The sequence below is a fragment of the Danio aesculapii genome, chromosome 19 (assembly GCF_903798145.1).
Source record: "Danio aesculapii chromosome 19, fDanAes4.1, whole genome shotgun sequence".
Classification (NCBI taxonomy): Eukaryota; Metazoa; Chordata; class Actinopteri; order Cypriniformes; family Danionidae; genus Danio; species Danio aesculapii.
In genome coordinates, this window is record NC_079453.1 from 550001 (window position 1) to 575000 (window position 25000).

Below are 25000 nucleotides of genomic sequence, written 5' to 3' on the forward strand. Positions count from 1 at the left end.
CGATTGGCCCAAATGCTTAACATGTATCATTATTATAATTATCAATCATCATTATTATTATTATTATTATTATTGTTGTCATCAACAGCAGCATTATATTCACATCTTGCAAGAGATAAAAGCTGCCAGCATGCAAAAACAATACATATAAAAAAAAAAAAAAAAAAAAAAAAAAAAAAAACCTGACCGGCCCACATTTTAAAACTGCTCCGGCCCTTCTGGCATTTGCCAGAATTGCCAGACGGCCAGTCCGCCCCTGTGTGTGTGTGTGTGTGTGTGTGTGTGTGTGTGTGTGTGTGTGTGTGTGTGTGTGTGTGTGTGTGTGTGTGTGTGTGTGTGTGTATATATATATATATGTCCGTGTGTGTATGTATGTCTGTGTGTGTATATGTGTGTGTGTGTGTGTGTGTGTGTGTGTGTGTGTGTGTGTATATGTATGTATGTCTGTGTGTGTATATGTGTGTGTGTGTGCAGATGTAGGTCAGCTCTCCTCATCAGTGTAATTAGCCGTGATGATCTCCACAATAGAGCTCTCAGAACAGCAGCAGCAGTTTTAATACCTGAAGCGTCTCTCAGGATCGTCCTCATCTCCTTTTCTGACCCATTAACACACAAATGTAGGAATTCTTGGCGCCCGCGTCCTCATTCTCTGCTCTGTTTGTTTCCAGCCGGAGAGTGAAGTGTCCACCACCGCTGAGGACTGCTCATCTGAGGTAATAATGCTGATTTACTCTGCTTTACTGTGATCGCTGACTCTGTGTGCATTGATGAAGCACAACAGACAAACACAGAAACCTTCATCATCTGCAGGGTTGCCAGATTTTCAATCACAACGAGCCCAATAATATCAAAATAAGCAATCGCCCATTCATAAATTGCTGATTTTACATTACTATATGCGTTATACATGGCTATAATAGAGAAATATATGAGAATAATAATAATATTGTTGTATTATCATGATAAATAATGTTATAATAACAGTTAAGGATTATTTCAAGTCCACATTAACCGGAAGTTGCTGCAGGCTTGTGTTTCAGTATGATAATGTATTCACTAGTGAAATCGAATATTGAGTAGGGGGCGGGGTTTATTTGTATATTTAATTAAATCACAGTTTCTCCTTTATTTTTCTATTCAAACTATAATAGTTTATTCTTATTTTGTTCTCAAATTTTCTAAATTAAATGTTATTTTGACATTTTGCACGTTTTGTTTTTTATATAAAAGCTTCTTTATTTATGTTTTCTTCTCAATTTATCAATAACTAATATTTGTTTTTGTTTATTTAAATTAATATATATAAAAATAAATTAATAAGTATAATTTCTAAAATTTTGCTACATTTTTATATGTTAATTTATTAATATTTTCTCCTAATTTTCAATTATTAAAATTTTTGTATTCATTTATTTTTCATTAAGCACAATTTCTTCTCCAGTTGTCTTTACAAAACTTTATTTATTTACTTATTTATTTATTTGTATTTTTCTAAAAAATGTTCAATAATAAATAATAATAATTATTATTCACATTAGGCAATTCTTTTCTTCCAGTTATCAATGAAATAAGTCTTCATTTTTACGTTAATATATATTTGCTGTGTTTGTAAAGTTGTTTTATTTGTGTCTCTGCATTTAACGTGTCAGTTTTGTTGTGTATTTACATATTTTAATTTTTAATAAAACTAAATAAATAAAATGATAAAAATTAATTAATAAAATATATAATAATGTTCTGAAAACAATAAAGAACTATAAATGTAATAATGATAATAATAATAAACTGATAAAGCGGTTTTCACACTTGTTTTGGAGCATGTGCATTGTGTGTGACGTGTGCTGTTGTGAACTGACAGGTGAATGGTTTCCATCAGCGGAGTGACTGTGACCCTGCGTCCTCACTGATCGGGGTACAGTCTCTACTGTGTTTACTTTACTCGATCGGCCCGTTTCTCTCTCTCTCTCCGCTAACTCACTAATCTCACGTTTCCTCCTGATTCACTGAACATTCTAATGCTAACGCTAACACTGAGCCTCAATTCACCACATCAGCAGGGCAAAAGAGGCTACTTGGCATTTTCTCATGTTTATATTGTGTTGCTGGTGTTTAACCAATGACATGCTCAAGCTAAATGACTGCCAATCTTCAACGCTTTGGTGCACAGATTTAAGCAACATTTTAGAGGAGGTTTCCTGCTGATCTGTGAGCTTCCCTGACGAGATGAGCATGACAATCGCAGCTTTGCAATTTAAAGGGGCAGTTCACCCAAAAATGTAAAAAAATGTATTTATTTATTTATCAGGATTCCCATTAGCCACTACCAAGGTAGTGGCTATTCTTCCTGGGGTCCTTCAAAGTCTCCTTCAGATGTTACAAACTATTGTTGAACACATAAAAAGATATTTCGAGGACTGCTGGAAACCTGTAACCATTCACATCCATAGAGGAAAAAAGCAAATGCTATGGAAATCAATGGTTTTCAAAGTCAAAGAGGTTTCCAACATTTTTCAAAGTATCTTCTTTTGGGTTTAACAGCAGAGAATACCTGAAACTGGTTTTGAACAGGTGCAGGGTGAGTAAACGATGACAGAATGTTTATTTTTGGGTGAACCATGACTTATATTTCAATTAACCATCCTGTGTTACTCTAATAACCCTAGCATTCAGTAGCAGGCGTCCAGAGTCTCCATCTGTGTTTGGGTGAAAACAAAACTATTCGCCCTCCTGTACAATTCAAAGTCTTTTCCAAATATTTCCCAAGTGCTGTTTAACAGAGAAAGGAAAATCTTCACATTATTTCCTACAATAATTTTTCCTCTGTAAAAAGTGTTTGTTTTTTGACTGGAATAATTTCATTTTTAAACAATTTAATAATAAAAATAATAAAAATAATCAGTGTTGGGGGTAATGCAGAACAAGTAACCTAAGTTATGTAATAATATTACTTCTCTATGTAACGAGTAGAGATTTGCATTACTTTTGAAAAATAAGTAATAATATTTGAGTTACTTTTTTGAAAGTGTAACTTGAGTTACTTTTAAGTTGAATTAATTAGCATTTAAAAAATGATATTATTAAAATTAAAGTGTCACAATGAATTACAGAGTCAATGAGAGAATGTGCTCATTATTCTGAACTCATCGAAGGAAAGGAAAGGGGATTATACTCTCATTGGACAGTGATTTTATTTAAGACAAATAGTACAAAAGTAGCAAACTTATTGCGTTAAACTGTCAATAATCTCTTTATACGGCATGTACAGCTCTGTGTTCAGCAAGTCCTCAGATAACATTATCCTAAAATAGTAATTGTTGTGGTTTTTAACGGTAAATGAAGGTGTAGGCTATTCACCTTATTCTCCGTGTACGAGTGGGCGCAGCCATTTGAATAATTTTGGCTCGAAACTTCCGGTCTCATTCACGTCCATTCATCTTTAAACGTTAAAAACAGCTCGTTTTGCTGCTTGGTGTTGCAAACTGATATTTTCTTATTATTCTACTTTGTCTGTATTGTCATGCAAACACTTGTTTGTAGAGTAAGTAGTTTGACTGTTTTTTGCAGTTTATTATTCCTAGTCATTTCTCCCATAGGCAGCTGAATTGGAAGTTCTAAAACAATCGCTAAAACGAGCGCACTTCCACATTGAAGAATAAGCTCAATACGCAGCGTTGTTAATTGCAGAGCTCCTCTACTGAAAAAAGGAAGGGAAAAATAATAAGTTCTGAAATCGATCAAGCCTCAGCCAGAAAATAAAAAGTAGCACAAAGGTAACGTAGAGGTAACTCAAAAGTAACATAACGCATTACTTACTATAGACCATTTACCTTGAACGCAAAATTACCCATTATGCTTTGCGTGTATGCGCAAGGAGAATGCTGAGAACTTCCGGTCGGCAGCAGATGCGTGTAAACAATCACATTTGCACAGCTTTGAAATGATAGTTTTAATCTATTTTATTTGCTTTTATCATCTTTAAACTGATACTGCTGTCGATCAGCGCCACCTCCTGGACTGATCATTTAAATAATGCGATCTAATAGGATGAAAAATAACTGCTGTGAGGGGTTTCCCCCTCAGTGTCAGACGGCATCTAAATGAAGCCTCGTCATTGCTAAAGTCACCTGTACTGTCCCACTAACACACTGATTTAATAACTGTGACACAGTGAAAATAAAGGGACATTTTGAAATGACAGATAAACACAAACTGTGGTGAATACAACACACTGAATGAACATAAACGGCTCGCGATTAGAATCAACACGCAAATCAGCATGAGTATCAGTCACCGACTATTATTGGTCGTTTTTGTAAATTGCATGACTTGCCTGTTAAATTTCATGCCAGTAATCTGGTTTGCAGTCAAGTATTGCGTGTGTGTGTGTGTGTGTGTGTGTGTGTGTGTGTGTATTGAAGAGCTGCTGAGCTGACAGGCCGGGAAAACACACACACTGTATTTCTGACGACAGACGCGTGAACTAGGAGAACGTTTTTTCCTTGCACGCTTGAACCACAGATTAAAACGGCTTTAACACACACCTTTCAAAGTTGTGTGTCACAAAAACACTCCGTAATCCACTCAACGCTATTGAAACCCACTTTCGGAGTGCAAATGACCACTTGTAAACGCTGTAAATGGAAGTTCTTAGCATTCTACCAGAAGACGCTGGTCAATACGGCGTCCTCCATGCAGCAGCCAAGAAACAGGTCTATAAAAAGTAACTAAGTAATGCAACTAGTTACTTTTTTGGGGAGTAACTCAATAGTGTAATGCATTACGTTCAAAAGTAACTTCCCCCAACACTGATAACATGGCACCTTTTAAAGTAGCATCTCATATACACTTTATATGCATTAAAAGACACACACAGGGATACATGCATAAAAACATTGACAAATAAACTCCCCCCTAATCAATATTAGTGTTGGATTGTCTCCAGAATAAACCACTGTTATACAATGACTTGCCTAATTACCCTAACTTTACCCTAATTACCCTAGTGAAGCCTTTAAATGCCACTTTAAGCTGAATACTAGTGTCTTGAAGAATATCTAGTCTAATATTATGTGCTGTCATCATGGTGAAGGGAAAATACATCAGTTATTAACACTATCATGTGTAGAGATGTGTTGGAGGAATGTGTTGTTAATCAGCACTCTGGAAATATTGTAAAAGAATTTAAAGTGTGATTTTGGCTTCAGCTGTAAATGTGAGGCTGTTTCTGCTTCTGCTCCAGGAGGAAGATCTGCATCCGTCTGAAACCGAAGCGCAGATGGAGGCGGATCTGCAGGGTGGAGGAACACAGAACCGCATGCAGATCATGGAGGACGAGCTGGAGGCCAAAAACATGGCCATGGAGGAGCTGAGCCGCGAGCTGGAGGACATCAGGAGCACTTTCGGGACGGAAGGAGTGCAGCAGGTATGAGGAGATGGAGAGAGAGAGTTTGCTGAATGATGGAGAACACGCTGACCACACCATGCCTCGCGTGTAGTCGTGCATTTATGCATCTGCGTTCTGTTTGTGTTGCTTTGCAATAACACTTCTGAAGTGTTAGTTTCTTCACAGGTGTTTTGTTTACATGGGAAATACCTGTAATGCTACCTTACTGTTGTAGTAGCTCAAACTGGCTCATTCAGAGACGAGAACTGGCGGGCGCGCAACAACTTTAATCATAAAGTGAACACAAAACTAAATTCTCCACCTGGAGCTCCTTCACAGGACTCACTTGTAAACTCTAGCTCCATCAGGCTCACTGCTCTCTCCTGCAGCGCTCGGCCCTCCCCACGCTCACACTACCAAGCAGTGAGTCAAAGCTTGTACCAATCACAAAGCTTGTGCTACACGCAATGTGTAGTTATAATTTTTCATCAGGGTCGGCCGTCAGCCAGCCAGTCAGCCATTTAGGGCGGCTCTATCAGTCATTTAAGGCGGGGCTATCAGTCATTCAGGCCAGGACTATCAGTCCTTTGTGGAAGGGCTATCAGTCATATAGGGCAGGACTATCAGTCATTTAGGATGGGACTATCAGTCTTTTAGGGCGGGGCTATCAGTCTTTTAGGGCGGGGCTATCAGTCTTTTTGGGCGTAGCTATCAGTCATTTAGGGCGGGACTATCTGTCTTTTAGGGCGTGGCTATTAGTTATTTAGGGCGGGACTATCTGTCTTTTAGGGCGTAGCTATCAGTCCTTTAGGGCTTGGCTACCAGTCATGTAGGGTGTGGCTATCAGTCATTTAGGGTGACTATCTGTCTTTTAGGGTGTAGCTATCAGTCTTTTAGGGTGGAGCTATCAGTCTTTTAGGACAGGGTTTTCAGTCGTTTGGGGCGGGGATATCAATCATTTAGGGCAGGACTATCAGTCTTTTAGGGCGAAGCTATCAGTCCTTTAAGACAGGGTTATCAGTCCTTTGGGGCGGTTCTATCAGTCATTTAGGGTGGGACTATCAGTCTTTTAGGGCGTAGCTATCAGTCCTTCAGGACAGGTCTATCAGTCCTTTGGGGCGGAGCTATCAGTCATTTAGGGCAGGACTTTTAGTCTTTTAGGGCGGCGCTATCAGTCTTTTAGGGCGGAGCTATCAGTCCTTTAGGACAGCACTATCAGTCCTTTGGGCCGGGGCTATCAGTCAATTATGGCTGTGCTATCAGTTTTTATGACAGAGCTATCAGTCCTTTAGGGTGGGACTATCAATCATGTAGGGCGGAGCTAACAATCCTTTAGGGTGGGACTATCAATCATTTAGGCCGCCCCTATCAGTCCTTTATGGCGGGACGATCAGGGTGTATTTTTTTGTTTTTGCTCTACCTTCATCCATTCATCAGTCTTCCTTCATTTTGTTAGCAACGCCCGTCTTTCAACCATCCAATTGGTTCCTAAAGGATGAAATCATGCATCGTCCTACATTTTTTCTCGTTTCATGTCTGTTTACGTGGATGTGTGTCACGATAGGGGAAAACTCTTAACTTCTGTTCCATGGCGACTTTAACTGTAGGCGTTAGTGTAATAGCTGCAGACGCTGTGTTGAGTCTGAGTGTGTTTGTGTGCGCAGCTGCAGGATTTCGAGGAGGCGCTGAAACAGAGGGATGAAATCATCACGCAGCTCACCTCAAACCTCCAGCAGGCCAGAACCGAGAAAGAGGAGGTGATGAGAGAGTTTCTGGAGCTCACAGAGCAAAGCCAGAAACTCCAGATCCAGTTCCAGCAGGTGAGCCTGCAGAAACCATGAGACCTGTACTGTCATATAAACACTGAAGCTTAGGATACACCAATAGTAGATTAATCATGTCAACTCTGTCAGCATATTCATTGACACAATTCTCCATAGCTGATTTGTGTTGCTAGTTTATATGCACTCTGACGCTCCTGCTCTCCACTCAGCTCCAGGCCGGTGAGATCCTCCGGAGCTCCAACATCAGCTCCACGGCTGCAGATCTCCTCCAGGCCCGAACGCAGATCACACTGTACCAACAGCAGCTAGAGGAGAGAGACGCACAGCTCCGGACGCAGCAGGAGAGCGCGCACACACAGATCACACTGAACACACAGATGCAGGAGAGACTGAGCCGGGCCGAGACGGTGAGCTGCAGGCGCTTACAGTCACGAGGAGCAGAATCACACGCTTATTCAGCAAAACAATGCTGTTCATGTGGGTCAGATAATGCACGGGCAGACTTTATAGACTAATCCAGAATGACTAGCTTGCTTAATTCATGGTTTGTTCCACTGAAAAATTGATCAGAAAAATATTCATAGCATAATTATAATGCCTCATGAATATTTTTGGGTGAACTATCACATTAAATTAAATGATTGTAAAATAAAACACAGGTGTTCATTATTCTCTGATAATTGATCCTCAGTTATTAATCCTGTTTCCTCATCATCAGGTCCACATACAATCTGAACAATCATTCACACAGAGCTTACGAGAAAAAGACCTGCTGAATATGGAGCACCAGCGTCTGATCGCAGAACACACACAGACCATAACACAGCTCCGGGATCAGCTCCAGACCTCCAAACAGGAGCTGAATGAAGTGAACGAGCGCCTGTCTGCCAAAACACGAGCGCTGGACAACTGTGAGAAAGAGCTGTCGGCGTCCAGACAGAAGGAGCGCATGTCGTCTGGAGAAATCCTGCAGCTGATGAAGAGCGTGGAGGATCTGCAGCAGCGGAGCCATCAGGACAGGCGCTCTGAGACGGTATTAGCAGTTTGGTTATTGTTGCCATTAATTGCTGAAGCTTTCATCACGGTGTTATTACAATATTGAGCTAAGCTGCAAAACAAGTTACCTAAAGGGCTCCTATGATGCCAAATCAACTTTTGGAAGCTGTTTGGACAGAACTGTGTGTAGTATAGTGTGTCCACATTCATATTGGAGTGATATAAACACAGGAAGTCAAATTATCACCATATATTGAGTTATTGAATACATGCATATATCTGTTATCAATATTGTGCATGCCCATTATCAACATATAGTGCATGATTGCATATTGGCACATCTCTAATAATAATATATTGAATTATTGAATATCTACATATTTCTAATAACAATATTGTGCATGCTCATTATCACCATATTATTGTGTTATTAATTATCTGCATATGTCTATTTTCAGTTTTGTGCATGCTTATTTTCAGAATATATTGCTTTATTGAATATATGCATATGTCTAATATCAATATTGTGCATGCTCATTATCACCATATATTTTTAATCAGTGATTATATATTTAATTATTAATTATAGGCGTATGTCTAATAAAAAATATTGTGCATGCTCATTTTTACCATTGCATTATTGAATATCAGATTGTGTCTAATATCAATATTGTGCATGCATATTATTATTATATAATGCATTATTGAATATTGGAATGTATCTAATATCAATATTGTGCATGCACATTATTACTATATATTGCATTATTGAATATCAGCATGTTGTGCATGCTCAGTATCACCATATATTGAATTGTTAAATATTGCCATGTCTAATAATAATATTGTGCATGCTTATCATCATTAAATATTACATTAGTGAATATGGGCATATGCAGTGCATGGTCATTACAGTCACATTTATTATTATTGAATATATGCATAGGTTAAATTACCATATTGTGCATGCTCATTATCACCATATATTGCATTATTGAATATTAGCATGTTGTGCATACTCAATATCACTATATACTGAATTATTGAATATCGGCATAAGTCTAATATTAATATTGTGCATGCTCATTATTACTATATATTGCATTATTAAATATCAGCATGTTTTTTATCACTGTATATTGCATTATTGAATATCAGCATGTATTTGTCTCCTCCAGCTGTCAGAGGAGGACTGGAGCCGCAGGTTGGAGCAGCTGCGGGACGAGCTGGACGAGATGTACGGTCAGCAGATCACGCAGATGAAGCAGGAGCTGCGCCTTCAGCATGCAGCAGAGATGCAGCGAATGCAGGACATGCAGAACTCAGAAACAGAGAAGATCATCCTGCAGCATCAGGCGGAGCTGGAGCGCTTTAGAGGGCAGCTTTACCAGAGCACCGGAGGAGTCAATGTGCTGAACGTCAAGATGATTGAGCTGCAGCAGAAACTGCAGGAGACGCAGGTGTGTTGATATTAAAGGATGCTTTTAGTGTTTATTATTTAACAAACAGATCTGGCTATTTGGGTTATGGTTATTAAGGCTAATAATATACAGAAGATCAGGGAATGGTGGAATCAGGATGGTCAAATAAAGCAAAAACTTACCTCTCAAAGATCACCTGAGCAATAGTCACTGCACAATAAACAAATCCCAGCTGGGTCCATCACATTTTTGGGTCAGCGCCTCAAAGCCGCATAATTCACTCCCGTCCATCCTTTCAGTGCATCAAACAAGAAAATCAAGCCATGTTTATTTGTGCAGGTGCTGCGGGAGAAAGCGGAGCAGGAGCTGACGGAGCTGCGGGAGGAAAAACTGCATCTTCTGGAGAAGCTGGAGCGTCTGAACACAGATCTACAGTCCTCAGATCAGCTGCGTGCTGCCATTAGGGACCTGCAGATGAAGCTGGATGAAGCGCTGGAGGAGAACACAAGCATTAATGCTGAACATGAGTCTGAAGTCACCAATTATAAGATTAAACTGGACATGCTGGAGCGGGAGAAAGACGCGGTGCTGGACCGCATGGCTGAATCGCAGGAGGCCGAGCTGGAGCGCCTGCGCACACAGGTGAGTGTGGATATTGCATTTTTCATTTTGTTTTTATTTCGATTAGGGCTGCACGATCTGGGTTAGCAATATTTAATGAATATTTAATACAATATGAATTAGGGCTGCACAATTTATTGATTAATTTATTAGTAGTATTTAATTATTTGTACCATTTATGCTAAATAATTCTTACTTAAAAATGTTTTGTCTTGTTTTGGGTCTAAATGATAAATTGTAGTTATTAAATTGTCTAATTTATTTTAAAATGTGCAGAAATGTTATGCTGATGTTGCATTTATTTTTACATGTGCAAAAAGATTTTGGATTTCACCTATACGGCGGCTCTGAAGTGTCAAAACACCTCTCAAAAGGCTAATTACAGATGCGAAAAATTGGAAAAGATCTATCCGAATTTATTTACATCAGACAGAAGTTTCGGAATCAGTGTGTGAATGCGATAAACACACCATGATGTCAAATTTAACGAGTGCGGAAAACGTTCCGAATTTAACAAAATAATACAGTTTTCAAGGCAGTGTGTAAATGCGATTGACACAACGTGACGTCAAATTTATTTTAATTGTGCAAAAATGTCTGATGAAAATATCGAAATCAGTGTGTGATGACCTTTAGTTTTGGTTTACTAAAATATCCCTGATTGAATCCAGCATGCAGCAGTTTACAGCAGTGTTTCTCAACCATCCATACGGATGCAAAACAAGTAAATTTGACACCAATCTGAATTTTTTTAATTCTGAACGAAACTTTCAGGGGAAATGTCAAAATGCTTTTTATGAATGTAAAAAATCGTTCTAAATTTCTTTACGCTGGACGAAAGTTTTGAAGGCGGTGTGCAAATGCGATTGACACAACATGGTGTCAAATTTATTTTTAAATGTGCAAAAATGTTGTGGCTCTTAATAGTCAAAACAGCTCTCAAATGCTTTTTCTAAATGAGAAAAAAAAATTAACCTAATCTGAATTTTTTTTATAACAGATGAAAGTTTCGGCAGCAGTGTGTAAATGTGATTGCCAACGTGATGCCAAATTTAGTTTTCAATGCACAAAAACGTCTGGATTTTGGATTTCGCAAAAATTTTATGAAAAGCAGAAAGAAATCAATCCAGATCAGAATTTTTTATTGACAGATGAAAGTTTCGGAGGCAGTGTGTAAACGTGATTAACACATGACGTAACATGTGAAAAATTCTGGATTTTGGATTTTGCTTGTATGGTGGCTCTGAAGTGTCAAAACGCTTCTCAAAACGCAATGCAAAAAATAAAAAATGTAACCCAATGTGAATTTTTTTTACGACGAATGAAAGTTGAAAGTGTCAGAACACCTTTCAAAAAGATTTTTACCAATGCAAAAAACAGAAAAACATTGTTATAAATTTATTTACGAAGTACGAGCGTTTCGGTGGCAGTGCATTTATGCTATTGACGGATTACTTCAAATTTATTTTTAATTGTGCAAAAATTTCTGGATTTGGCTTTCGCTTCAGGTGGCTCTGAAGTGTCTAAATTAAAATTTTTTTAAAAATTTTATGAAAAGCAGAAAGAAATCAGTCCAGATCAGAATTTTTTATTGACAGTTGAAAGTTTCGGAGGCAGTGTGTAAACGTGATTAACACATGGCGTAACGTGCGAAAATTTCTGGATTTTGGATTTTGCTTGTATGGTGGCTCTGAAGTGTCAAAACGCCTCTCAAAACGCAATGCGAAAAAACGTAACCCAATGTGAATTTGTTTTACGACGGATGAAAGTTGAAAGTGTCAAACACCTTTTAAAATGATTTTTACCAATGCAAAAAACAGAAAAACATTGCTCCGAATTTTTGTACAAAATGTGCAAAAATTTCTGGATTTTGGATTTCACTTGTACGGTGGCTCTGAAGAGTCAAAACACCTTTCGAAAGGGTTTTTACATATGCGAAAAACATTGTTCCAATTTTTTGATGAAGTATGAGCGTTTTAGTGGCATTGCGTAAATGCGATTGACATGTTACATCAAATTAATTTTAATTGTGTGAAAATTTCTGGATTTTGGCTTGTACAGTGGCTCTGAAGAGTCAAAACGCAATTCGAAAAAACATTGTTCCAAATTTTTTTACGAAGTATGAGCGTTTCGGCAGCAGTGCGTAAATTTAATTGACACATTACATAATTTTTTTTTATGAAGTAATGAGCGTTTCGGCAGCAGTGCGTAAATTTAATTGACACGTTACATCAATTTTTTACGAAGTATGAGCGTTTCGGCAGCAGTGCGTAAATTTAATTGACACATTACATCAATTTTTTACGAAGTATGAGCGTTTCGGCAGCAGTGCGTAAATTTAATTGACACATTACATCAATTTTTTACGAAGTATGAGCGTTTCGGCAGCAGTGCGTAAATTTAATTGACACGTTACATCAAATTTTTATCACGAAGTATGAGCGTTTCGGCAGCAGTGCGTAAATTTAATTGACACGTTACATCAATTTTTTACGAAGTTTAAGCGTTTTGGCAGCAGTGCGTAAATTTAATTGACACGTTACATTTTATTTTTATAAAAATTTTTAATGTACATAAATTTCAGGTCAAATTTTCTAATTTAGTGTGTGAGGACCTTTTTAGTTTTCGTTTTCGCCTACTAAATAAACCTTTTCTCCACACGCAGCTGCTGTTCAGCCATGAGGAAGAGCTAACGCGACTCCGAGAAGACCTGCAGATGGAGAACCAGCTCAACATAGAAAACCTGCGCGACGAAATAAACACCAAACACCAGCAGACCATTCACGAGCTACAGAATCAGCTGAGCGATGCGCTAAAAACCATCCGCGAAAAAGAGTCCGAGCTCCAGCACCAAATCCAGCGTCTCAGCACAGAGAACACACACCTCCATCAGGAGATCGAGAAGCAGAAAAACACCTTCTCCTTCGCCGAGAGGAACTTCGAAGTCAACTATCAGGAGCTGAAGGAGGAGTACACGTGTCTGGCTAATGCTAAGCTGCAGCTGGAGGAGCGTTTGCTTAAGGATAGCATGCAGGCTAAAGCTAACGGCGCTGTGGAGAAACACAGCACTGAGCTGATGGAGAAGCTGGAGAAGGAGAACAAGAGTCTCTCAGAGCGGATTATTATTCTGGAGCGAGAGCGCGCCGGGCAGACGCATCACATGCACAGCTTCAGATGTGCGCGCGCGGACGAGACGCACACACACACTCACACACACACCGATGCGCAGGATCATCCGCTCGCTGCTCTGCCGCCGCAGGTAAGATGCATCAATGCAGCGCTGAATACAATTGTGCAACAGTTGGATTGTGTGTGTGAGTGTGTGTGTGTGTGTGTGTGCATACATGTGTGTGTGTGTGTGTGTGTGTGCTATGCAGATGTTTTGATGGATGTTTTATACGCTCAGCATTGCAGGTGGAGAGAAAAAAGTGTGGGAGGAATTGATGCACCGTTTAGAGAGAGCAAGATTACTGAGAATCAGGCGAGAGAGATCGGGTTATAAAAGAGAGAGTGTTTTATTGTGTGTGTGTGTGTGTGTGTGTGTGTGTGTGTGTGTGTGTCCGTCTTTGATCTCTTTAAAGGAAAATGGGGGGTTTATACTGCTTTAAAAGGCTGTTTGTTTATGCTGCACTGTAAAAAATGCTGTGCTTACGTAGAGTTTTTATCTTGTTTCTAGTCTAAATATTCTTAAATCAAGAAGAATTTTCTAGACAGGTCTAATAAATGGTTTTGTTTTAAGAAATTAATCAAAATTAAATTGTTTTTAAATTAAAAGAAGCTAAATAATCTCCCAAAGAGTAACCGAAATGATCTAGTTTTTCATCTTGACATGACAGTATTCCTCTAACCCCTAGAGTTTATAAATGTATGCAAGCATAAATTAACAGAAGTACTAATGTAGAGGTCATTTATGATGTACATTATTCATCATTTATGAGTTGTGCTTCATTAATGATAACAGGGATATTTCATTAGAATGGAAATGTTTACACTTGGCTGCAAGTCTAAATAGTCCATTGGCTCGTAGGCTTTTACTGCATTTAATTATATTACAAAACCCAGCAAACAATACAGAATATTAAAGGGCTATGAAACAGCAGGGTGTTTTCACACCTCTAGTTTGGAAAAAGTCAGGAAAGTGGGCGTGTCCAGCTCTGTTTAGGGGGCAGTGTCGGAGGAGGGAAAGAGGGAATGTGCATAAAAATGCTAGTTTCGATTTGGGCATGCGCTGATTTTCACAGAGACAAAACAAACGCAGGGCAGAAAGACAGTGACTGTGTTTACATGGACATCAGTAATCCAATTATTTAACAAATTATTAAATGGCGGACTTTAACTGCAGTTTGGCACGTTCATTCAGGATTTTCATTTATGCCCCTCATGACAAACGAGATATTTGATAGGAATAACTGCTGGAAGAGTAGTTTTAATGCAATGTTTGATACCGCATGGCGAATGAGAGAAAAAAAACCTATGGTGTTTTGTGACCCTTTTAAAGGTGCTGTGTGTAAATGTTTGACTCTTTTAAAGCATAAAAACACCATCATATGTGTGCAGATAGTTAGAAACATGCTCAGTGAACACTCTTGTTTATCTGAAACACAATGCTGAAGTCAGATATTCTGCTGTGAACGTGTGTTTTCCGTGCCGGAATGCTGTCTTTGTTTTGGTTCTTGGTTCTTTTAACCCACCCAATGCCAGTTCAGCCAATTATATTTCAGCACCCCGGGTTGCCTTGTTGGAAAACACTGATTTCATTTCATTTCATTTCATTTCATTTCATTCATTCATTTCATTCATTTCATTCATTCATTCATTCATTCATTCATTCATTCATTCATTCATTCAAGAAGGCCCTCAAATTGTGTATCCGTGACCAAAATGCGACCACCGGTGGACAGTAGCAATCTCCCAAGTGTGACACAGATTCAGAGTTCCACATGAGGTTATTAATTAGCAGATAATATAAATATTAGGAGCGTAAACATTAGACGACAAACTCCTTTTAAAGGTGCAGTCTGTAAGTTTGACACCCAGTGGTTGAACTAGGTATTGCACTTCTGGATCAAAACATAAGCATAAGTGCAGGTTGCCAGATTGAGGACAGGAGTGAGTCCGACTTAAGTCGTGTCCTAAATAAAAGCAGCAGCACATAATAGGAGGAATATTCTCCATATTAAAAGCAGTTTTTGTCCTAACCAACACCTCCAGTTGATATATTAGAAACGGTTTCTGTTTCTCACAGCTGAACAATAGAAAACTGACAATGATCAGCTCAGGTACAGCTCATGTGCTTTATTCAGTGTTACATGCTCATAATGTGAGTCTGAATGCTGTTTTACATGTCATATACTGAAAGCAGCAGCAGATGGTTCATCTCAGATCTGGACAATAAAATAAACCGTCTGAGATTGAACTTCAGGACACATATCAGTGATTCAGCATCTACATTTAATCATGTTAAAGAGGTTTAATATGTATTCATTACATTATAAACATCACCGTTTCATGAATGAGTGCATATTCTGTGCTTCTGAATAGCTGTGTTTACATTTCTGTCGTGTTTTGTCTGGTGCAAACAGCCCAGTTGCTTATCACTGCTCATCTCGTCACTGCTCATCGTTACAATATAACCTGCTCACCTCATGTTTACACTTGTAATATTTATATCATTTATATTCGTATTATATTTGTATTATTTGCTAATTAATAACCTCATGTGGAACTCTGAATCTGCGTCTCATTTCAGAGTCTGCCACTGTCCACCAGAGGTCGCATTTTGCTTTGAGAGCCTTTCTGAATGAATGAATGAAATATGTGGTTTTCCACTATCTGGCAACCCAGGGAGTTGAACTATAATTGGCTAAACTGGCATTGGGAGGGTTAATATGACCAAAATAAAGACAAGAATGTTCACTGAACATGTTTCTGAATATCTGCACATATGAAATCCAGTTAAAATTGTACAGTTTTAATCAAAAGGAAACCTTAAACTGTTTTGACTTTTATCTTATATATTATCATTATTACTTGTGTATTTTACCTTGTGTATTATTTATTGCTGTTGTTTACTTTTAATTGTTAGAATATTTTTATAATTATAGAAAATTAGTATTTATAAAACGCTGTAAAGTTGATCTATTTTAATTGTTTGCCATGACATAGAAGCTGAAATGGCAATAAAATGAAAACTCTCTCTCTCTCTCTCTTTCTCTCTCTCTGCACACATATGATGGTGTTATTATGCTTTATAAGAGTCGAACACTTGCATACAGCACCTGTAGTATGGAGAATATCCCTTCTGTCATGTTGCTTTTAGTTAAAACACAATATAAATCAGCCATTAGGCTGGACAGTCAGGCCCGCTCCTGTTGGTGTCCTCAATCTGGCAACCTGCACTTGCGTTTGTTTTGATCCAGGAGTGTGATACCTAGATTCACCACTGGGTGTCAGACGTACACACACTGCACCTTTAACTCATGGAATACTTCAGGATGTGCTTTTGTATTGTGTTTACTGTTCAGCCGCTGGACAGAGGACATGTTCAGACTGATGGAGTGTGTGTGATGCAGCCGCTGGAGATGGACGGTGCTGAACACGTGAGTCTATAAACCACACACACTCACTCCTCTTCTGCACGTCTGGAGCCGTGCGCTGCTAATAAAACTACATGAGGGATTTAACCTGAAGCACAGCAGAGTCAGAAATGGCTGCTGAACTGCACGGATCTGTGTGTGCGTGTGTGTGTGCGTGTGTGTGTGTGTGTGTATGACTGCTGTTAGAGTGCTGTGTGTGTTTCTGAGCAGATTAATTGCGTCGTCTTCATTAAAATGCTTGATTTGTGCTGTTGTGAAGTTCAATCAGTCAGAACACACACACACACACACACACACACACACACACACACACACACACGGTCTCAAATAAAAGGAGGCCTGTGATGTGCTAATCCACAGGTGTGTGTGTGTGTGTGAGAGGGAGACTGTGTGTGTTTGTGTGTGTGCAAGAGAGAGAAAGTGTGTGTGTGAGAAAACGTTTGTGTGCGTGTTTTCAGTGTTGTGTGTTCACCTGTGTGTGTGTGTGTTTGTGTGTGTGTGTTTATTAAGTGTTGTGGGTTCACCTGCGTGTGACTGGTGTTGTTTCCTCTCTCTTTCTGTGTGTGTGTGTGTGTGTGTGTGTGTGTGTGTGTGTTTGTGTAGGCCGAGTGTCGTCTGCAGCTGGAGGCTCAGCGCATCAGCCTGACGCAGATCCACGCGGCGCAGATGGAGCTGCTGAGAGAGAGTGTGTGTGTGCAGCTGCGCAGCCGAGAGCAGACACACACTCACACACACACTCAGGAGGAGTCCGGCGCTCGCTCTACAGGTCAGTCCAACTCTCACATCTATTATTCAGACATCAACAGCATCAGAGAGACACACACACACACACACACACACACACACACACCTATTTACTGTGCGTGTCTTTTTGTCTTCACTATCATTGTGTCTGTCTGTGTGTGTGTGTGTGTGTGTGTGTGTATTTATTTGTGTGTCTGTGTGTGTGTGTGTGTGTGTGTGTGTGTGTGTGTGTGTGTGTGTGTGTGTGTGTGTGTGTGTGTATGTATGTATGTATGCATGTATGTGTGTGTGTGTGAGTGTGTTTGTGTGTGTTTATATGTATTTGTGTGTATGCATGTATTTATTTATTTTTTTGTGTGTGTGCGTGCGTGTGTGTGTGTGTGTGTGTATGTATGTATTTATTTGTGTGTGTGTGTGTGTGTGTTTATATGTGTTTGTGTGTATGTATGTATTTGTATGTGTGTGTGTGTGTGTATGCATGTATGTATTTATTTATTTATTTTTGTGTGTGTGTGTGTGTGTGTGTGTGTGTCCTGCAGATCTGCCGTCTCAGCAGTGTTCAGCTCAGCTGCATGAGACACACACACAGGAGCTCCACAGGCTGAACACACACTCTCAGACGCTGATGGAGGAAACACTGCAGCAGAGCCACAGGTACACCAACACTGAACACACACACACACACACACACCTGACTCTCTCCTGCTCACACACTGCACTTTCACTCCATCACAAACAGTGCAGAAACACAATCTAATATATCATTACCATGTTAAGTGTTTACTGTGTGAGTCTATAATCAAATCTCTGTGATGTAGAGCTGCATCTGCAGTCCTGTAGAAACCTCTATAACACGAGGATCTGCTGATCACAGCACATTTATGATCAATATTAATGATCAAACTGTTAGAATGCAGACTTTATTATCTTTAGATAATCATTATTTGCACTTTAGTTTAAGACTACATGTCATGATGCCATTCACCTTTACATCTTCTGTGATGTCGCATGGGTGGGTGAATAAATTATATTATAATTATATATACACTCACCGGCCACTTTATTAGGTACACCTGTCCAACTGCTCGTTAATGCAGATTTCTACTCAGCCAATCACATGGCAGCAGCTCACTGCATTTAGGCATGTAGACATGGTCAAGACGATCTGCTGCAGGTCAGAGCGAGCATCAGAATGGGGAAGAAAGGGGATTTAAGTGACTTTGAACGTGGCATGGTTGTTGCTGCCAGACGGGCTGCTCTGAGTATTTCAGAAACTGCTGATCTACTGGGATTTTCATGCACAACCATCTCTAGGGTTTACAGAGAATGGTCCGACAAAGAGGAAATCTCCAGTGAGCGGCAGTTCTGTGGGCGCAAATGCCTTGTTGATGCCAGAGGTCAGAGGAGAATGGCCAGACTGGTTCCAGCTGATAGAAAGGCAACAGTAACTCAAATAAGCACTCGTTACAACCGAGGTCTGCAGAAGAGCATCTCTGAACACACAACACGTCCAACCTTGAGGCGGATGGGCTACAGCAGCAGAAGACCACACCGGGTGCCGCTCCTGTCAGCTAAGAACAGGAAACTGAGGCTACAATTCACACAGGCTCACCAAAACTGGACAATAGAAGATTGGAGAAACGTTGCCTGGTCTGATGAGTCTCCATTTCTGCTGACACATTCAGATGCTCGGGGCAGAATTTGACCTCAACAGCATGAAAGCATGGATCCATCCTGCCTTGTATCAGCGGTTCAGGCTGCTGGTGGTGATGTAATGGTGTGGGGGAGATTTTCTTTGGGTCCATTAGTACCAATTGAGCATGGTGTCAACGCCACAGCCTACCTGAGTATTGTTCTGACCATGTCCATCCCTTTATGAGCACAGTGTCTCCATCTTCTGATGGTGTTTTAATGAAGCCTCATAACTTTCATTTGCTGTCAGACTCGACATTTACACAGAGACTGAAAACAAAGACTCTAAGACAGCCTGTTGTGTTCGAATATCAACCAGTTTTAGATGTGTGTGTGTGTGTGTGTGTGTGAGATGGATATTTAAACCTCAGTCAAGTGTTCAGAAAGCACATGCACTCTCTCTTACACACAGAAACTCACACACACACACACTCATGTATATACACACTCAAACACTTGTACAGAAACATACTCACACACATACCTGTACAGACATACACGAACAAACACACACACACACACACACACACACACACACACACCTATACAGACACACATACATGCATACATAAAAACACTGACTCTCGCACACACAGAAACACACTCTCACACACACCTGGAGCTGTGCTGCCCCCAGGTGGACGTCAGGCCACATCGCAGTATTAAATCTGAACATGTCTGTTTCTTCAGCAAATCTTACAGTTCTTCATTCTGCTGCATGGACACTCGTGTGTTTGCACTCGGCACATTATTTACATGTCAACTAAACACATTTCTCTAATCCATCCAGTTATGTTTTTTTCATTTTGCTGTGGGCCTTAGTTTAGTATTTTAGCTTTTATAATGAGAATAATTCATAACAATAGTAATGACAGTATTTATTGTCTACACTTCCTATTATTTATAAATGTTTATCACTGGTTGTGTAGATGTTTGAGTGTCATTAATGGCCGAGATTCTGCTTTATTTTTAACATTTTTATGTTGAGTTTTCAAAAGAAAATACATATAACTTACATAATCTCTCATACAGAAAGAGACTTACAGATCTTGTATATACTTTGTGTTTTCTTCCCTTTAACAACAACAACAGCTATAAACAGTAAAACACAGAGAGCCACAAATCTTTTAGAAGAATTTCCTTTAAAGAAGAGCAGATGCTTATTTAGACGCTTAACATCACATTTAAGTTACAAATCAAGACAAATTCTGTCATATTGGTGAAAAATACTCAATCCATTTACTCCAATTAGACAGAAGTGTTCAGGCCGTGTTCTTAATGGAAAAGATGCTCCGTGTCAATCCGTTCTTCAACTGTAGGTGACTCTAACTTTAACCTTTTCTTTTGTAATTACTCTGTTACTAGCTGCCAGAAGAATAAATAACAGTTTCTTGTTTTTATTTAATCCATCCATCTAAATTTATATGACCTAAATATAAAGATTCACAAGTGAAGGAAATCTCTGCTTCAAAAATGCCGTCTAAATGTATTTTAAGCTCTTTCCAGTAAGGGGTTAATTTCTGACAATCCCAAAAAACATGACAGCAGGGTTTCCTCTGGGGTTTTTTCCAGCTGTGGTGGTAGACTCTGTTGGGACTTTAACACAGTGCTACCAACTATCTGTGGTGTTATTTCATTAACAAATGTGGTGAGCGCAGTATTAGAAGTGGAGATCGCATTCATGTAATACGAGCATGTCAATCTCTGTGCTCGAGTGCCCATTTCCTCTGTTTGTGCACTAAACTAAACGTCTTGCACGCCCTCAAATATACGCTGCTCACATGCAGATCTTCTTGTGCGCTCTCAGATAAACGCTGCTGAAGTGTGATTTAGTGCGTTTATGTATCGAGGATGTCTCCAACATTTATTAGATTTGCTAGGAATATTCATGAATGTCTCCAATAGACCTACAGAGCTGTATTAATGCATCCTGAAGTGAAACAGCTATAAACTCCAGCAAGATAAAGTCACTGTATGCAGAACCACAGACCTTTATCTATAAATAAAATATAATTATGGAAACGGTGTTCATCTTAACTGAAAGCTACGCCGTGTTTGCTAGCCTCACGCACCTGTCAGTCAGTCAGCACGTCACCAGGGGTTAAATGAATAACTCCGAGCACTATTACGGTTACAGAAAAGTTCACGCTGTTATAATTCACTTACCATTTAATACCTTTTGGTGTGATTATAACCTGCTATTTAAAAAAATGGTTGAATGTTTTGAATGAGAAGCTGTAATGTAGTCGTGGTGGGATGTATTTTGGTGTGGCGCCCCGCCATGGAAGAATGAATATAGCAGAAACCATGGATAGTGATTAGCTACTTCTCCCCCACACATGCTCCAGCAGCTAGTTCCCTTTCCTCTGTGTATTTCTGTGATGGTGTGATGAAAAACCTTCAAACGTTCTTCCAACAGATTTCTCTCCACATGGCTGAGCTGGTACATTTCTATTGAGCTGGACAAATATTCCCCCAATCCTCATCTGAGATATTCAGATTTCCCTCCATTTTCCATTTATCTCTAACATATAGTGTATTATCCACTACAGATTCGTGAAATCCCGTATATAATTTTGGGTCTTGCCCACTGATAAAAGACTTAGTATTCCTGTCTCTGCAACATATATAAATATTAAATATTAAACATAACTATTAAACATAAACATACATTAATAAATATGTGTTTTATTTATATACATAAATAAAACACATAAGTGTGCGTGTGCGTGTGCGTGTGCGTGTGCGTGTGTGTGTGTGTGTGTGTGTGTGTGTGTGTATAAACCCAAAAATAAAATACAGCAAGAGCGTAATTGTGCGAGGCTGATCATGATTGACGGAAGGGTCGGCAAAGGACCTCGAGCCAGGAATCGAACTCTGGTCGCCGTGAGCACCATGGTGCTATATGTGGACGCATTTAACCACTAGGCTATTGGCGCAGACTTATTATTTCATCTTATTCAGCTAATTTAAGTTTGTGTTTTTATTTTATGATGATTATTTATGAGCTGATCCTAAACTGTGTGTGTTTTGAGGTCAGTGTTTCAGCTGCAGTGACCCGTGACGTTCATGAACTCTCCCTCTGTGTGTGTGTGTGTGTGTGTTTCTTTCAGCATACCAAGCGTCTGCGCACCGCTGAGAGCTGATCTCCTACAGTGTGTTCAGGTCAGTCTCTCCTGTTTCAGCTGTGTGTTTCATTCGAGTGTGTGTGTGTGAGCCTGGGGCTGTGAGTCGCCCTACATCTCGGAGAAATCAGAGTGACGTTACACAATCCTCCACACGCATGAGTGAACGTCTCCATCTATGAGCTTCATTCACACACACACACGCACACATGCACACACACACACACTCAAATATTCAGTGACTTATGCTTGGCCACGCCCCCTAAATTTGTTAGTGAAAGATGACAGGCGAAGACCAAAGATAAGCTCCGCCCCTACTCAATATTCAGCAGTAATATTCTAATTCATGAGGGCTAATATTAATCTGCCATATTATATATATATATATACATATATATATATATATATATATATATATATATATATATATATATATATATATATATATAGATATATATATATATATATATATATATATATATATATATATATATATATATATATATATATATATATATATATGTATGTGTGTGTGTGTGTGTATATGTGTGTATTTATGTGTATATATTAATATGTGCATGACAAATATTTACTGTAATTGCACACAAACACTCACTCACATACACACACACTCTTTCATTCACACACACACGCACACACACACACACAGACGCATAGACTCGCGCGCACACACACTGGCACACATACACTCTTTCTCTTAGACACAAGTACACACTCTCTCCCTCTCACACACACACACTTTCACACACATGCATGCACACACGCACACTTTCTCTCTCATTCACACACACCTCCTCCAGCTCCTCCTACTCCTCAGTGTGTGCGTGTGTGTGTTCTCTCTCTCAGGATGAGGAGTGTGTGTCAGATGCGCAGCGCTGGTCTGAGGTCAGTGATGGTGTGCAGGATCAGCAGCGGCGGCTGGAGGAGCACATCGCGAAGGTGCGGCACACACACACATACAGACACACGCACTGCATGCAGTTACATTGGTCAGTTTCAGTGTGGAGTTTGCATGTTCTCCCCGTGTTGGTGTGGGTTTCCTCCAGGTGCTCCGGTTTCCCCCACAGTCCAAACACTTGCGCTAGGGGAATTGATTAACTAAACTGGCCGTAGTGAATGAGTGTTTCCCAGTACTGGGTTGCAGCTGGAAGGGCATCCGCTGTGTAAAACATAGTCAGGTTGTCTTGGAGCTGAATAAGGCCCGTGTATAATGATTATTTTGGGATGTCTTTGTCTCTATGTAAGGAGTATTTATCATGCTGTTATGCAAGAAGAATGTCAGATGTGTGTTCGGTGTGATCGGCCTCATGCCGTTTCATGTGTATATCTTTAAATGCAAATGAGCCACTGCTCCCTGCCCCTTGGTAAAGTCTAGATCAGATACGCTGCCGGATGGAAATGTGATATGCACATTAATAAAGCAGCATTTTTATGACACTGTATAACAATAATTAATATTATTACAGTACTGTGACCGTTGCGTTTAGGATTGGGGTAGGAGTAGGCGTTAAAAATACAATTTATTGGGTAATTTAATAGATGACTTAACTAATACTCGGTAAAACAACTGTTTTTCCGTTACTGTGACGGTTGGGTTTAGAGCTAGGGTAGGGGCAGACGTTAATAAAATACAGTAAATTAGAAATTTAATAAATAATAGAAATAATTCTACAACTTCTGGCCGCAAACGTATCGGATCTAGCAACAACCCTGCCCCTTTTACAGAAAGGGGCGGAGTCTTTACAACTTGTGCCTCAGTTACTCAGGCAACAGCAAACAAGTACAACTCCTGGGGTCCGTTCTTCGTACGTGGATTACTCAATTAGCTGATTGAGAATGAGCCATGATCCAGGATCGTTTCGTTCCTCAAAACTCATCTGAGAGTTGTTGTCATAGCAACAGTCCTGGTAGCTCAAACATGCTAGGCAGCAGGCTTACTTCAGGTCAGTTCAAGCAAAGATAATGCTGAAAGTATGTACCAAATGCTGTTTCTTACAGTAGTGATATACACTTGAGAAAATAGTAAATATTAGTTTTAACTATATATATATATATAAAAGTTAAAAATATATTATTTAATAAAACTTCTGCAATCTGCACTCTGAAATAAAAGTACAAGGACTGCCACCTGGTGGTTCAAAGAGAACATTTATTGATATGAACTTTTTTGATACAAACGTGTACATGCACAATATTCCACTTTTAAAAAAAAAGGATAGGCCTATTAATTTATGCAGTCATGCATGTGTTTTGACCGCTAATATGCTGGTGATTGACACCTTTACCGATATCAAAATGCTTTTTGGATGCGAAATTAATTTGTACAGTTATTCCTTACACTGATTCAAAACTTGAGTAAGCCTATAGGCTACTATAAAGAAAATCTTCTCTAAATGTTGAACTAAATACACTGATATGCACCGAAATACCTGATGAATACTCTTGACACATGAAAGTGTAAAGCCTGCAACTCACAACAGAGGTGGAGAGTTACTGCGTGTCATAATAAACAAACTGTTTACTGCTAATTTGATGTAATTTAGCTCACATGGATAATTGAATATTAATGAGATGATGTCATTACGCTGCTGTGCCGTCAGCCAATCGTTCTATTGCT

At 39.4% G+C, this 25000-nt stretch overlaps 1 protein-coding gene across 1 annotated transcript in view; it reads left to right on the forward strand.

The window, feature by feature from the left end:
* The window catches only part of akap9 (A kinase (PRKA) anchor protein 9), a 121089-nt gene that overhangs the window by 22839 nt on the left and 73250 nt on the right, over positions 1-25000 (forward strand). Inside the window, 14 exon segments of the mRNA XM_056479165.1 lie at positions 669-713; positions 1859-1912; positions 5240-5422; positions 7048-7203; positions 7377-7574; positions 7886-8200; positions 9342-9623; positions 9924-10226; positions 12871-13464; positions 16730-16804; positions 17405-17567; positions 18085-18199; positions 22351-22402; positions 23230-23322. Of these exon segments, the coding sequence (XP_056335140.1) occupies positions 669-713; positions 1859-1912; positions 5240-5422; positions 7048-7203; positions 7377-7574; positions 7886-8200; positions 9342-9623; positions 9924-10226; positions 12871-13464; positions 16730-16804; positions 17405-17567; positions 18085-18199; positions 22351-22402; positions 23230-23322 (2628 nt within the window).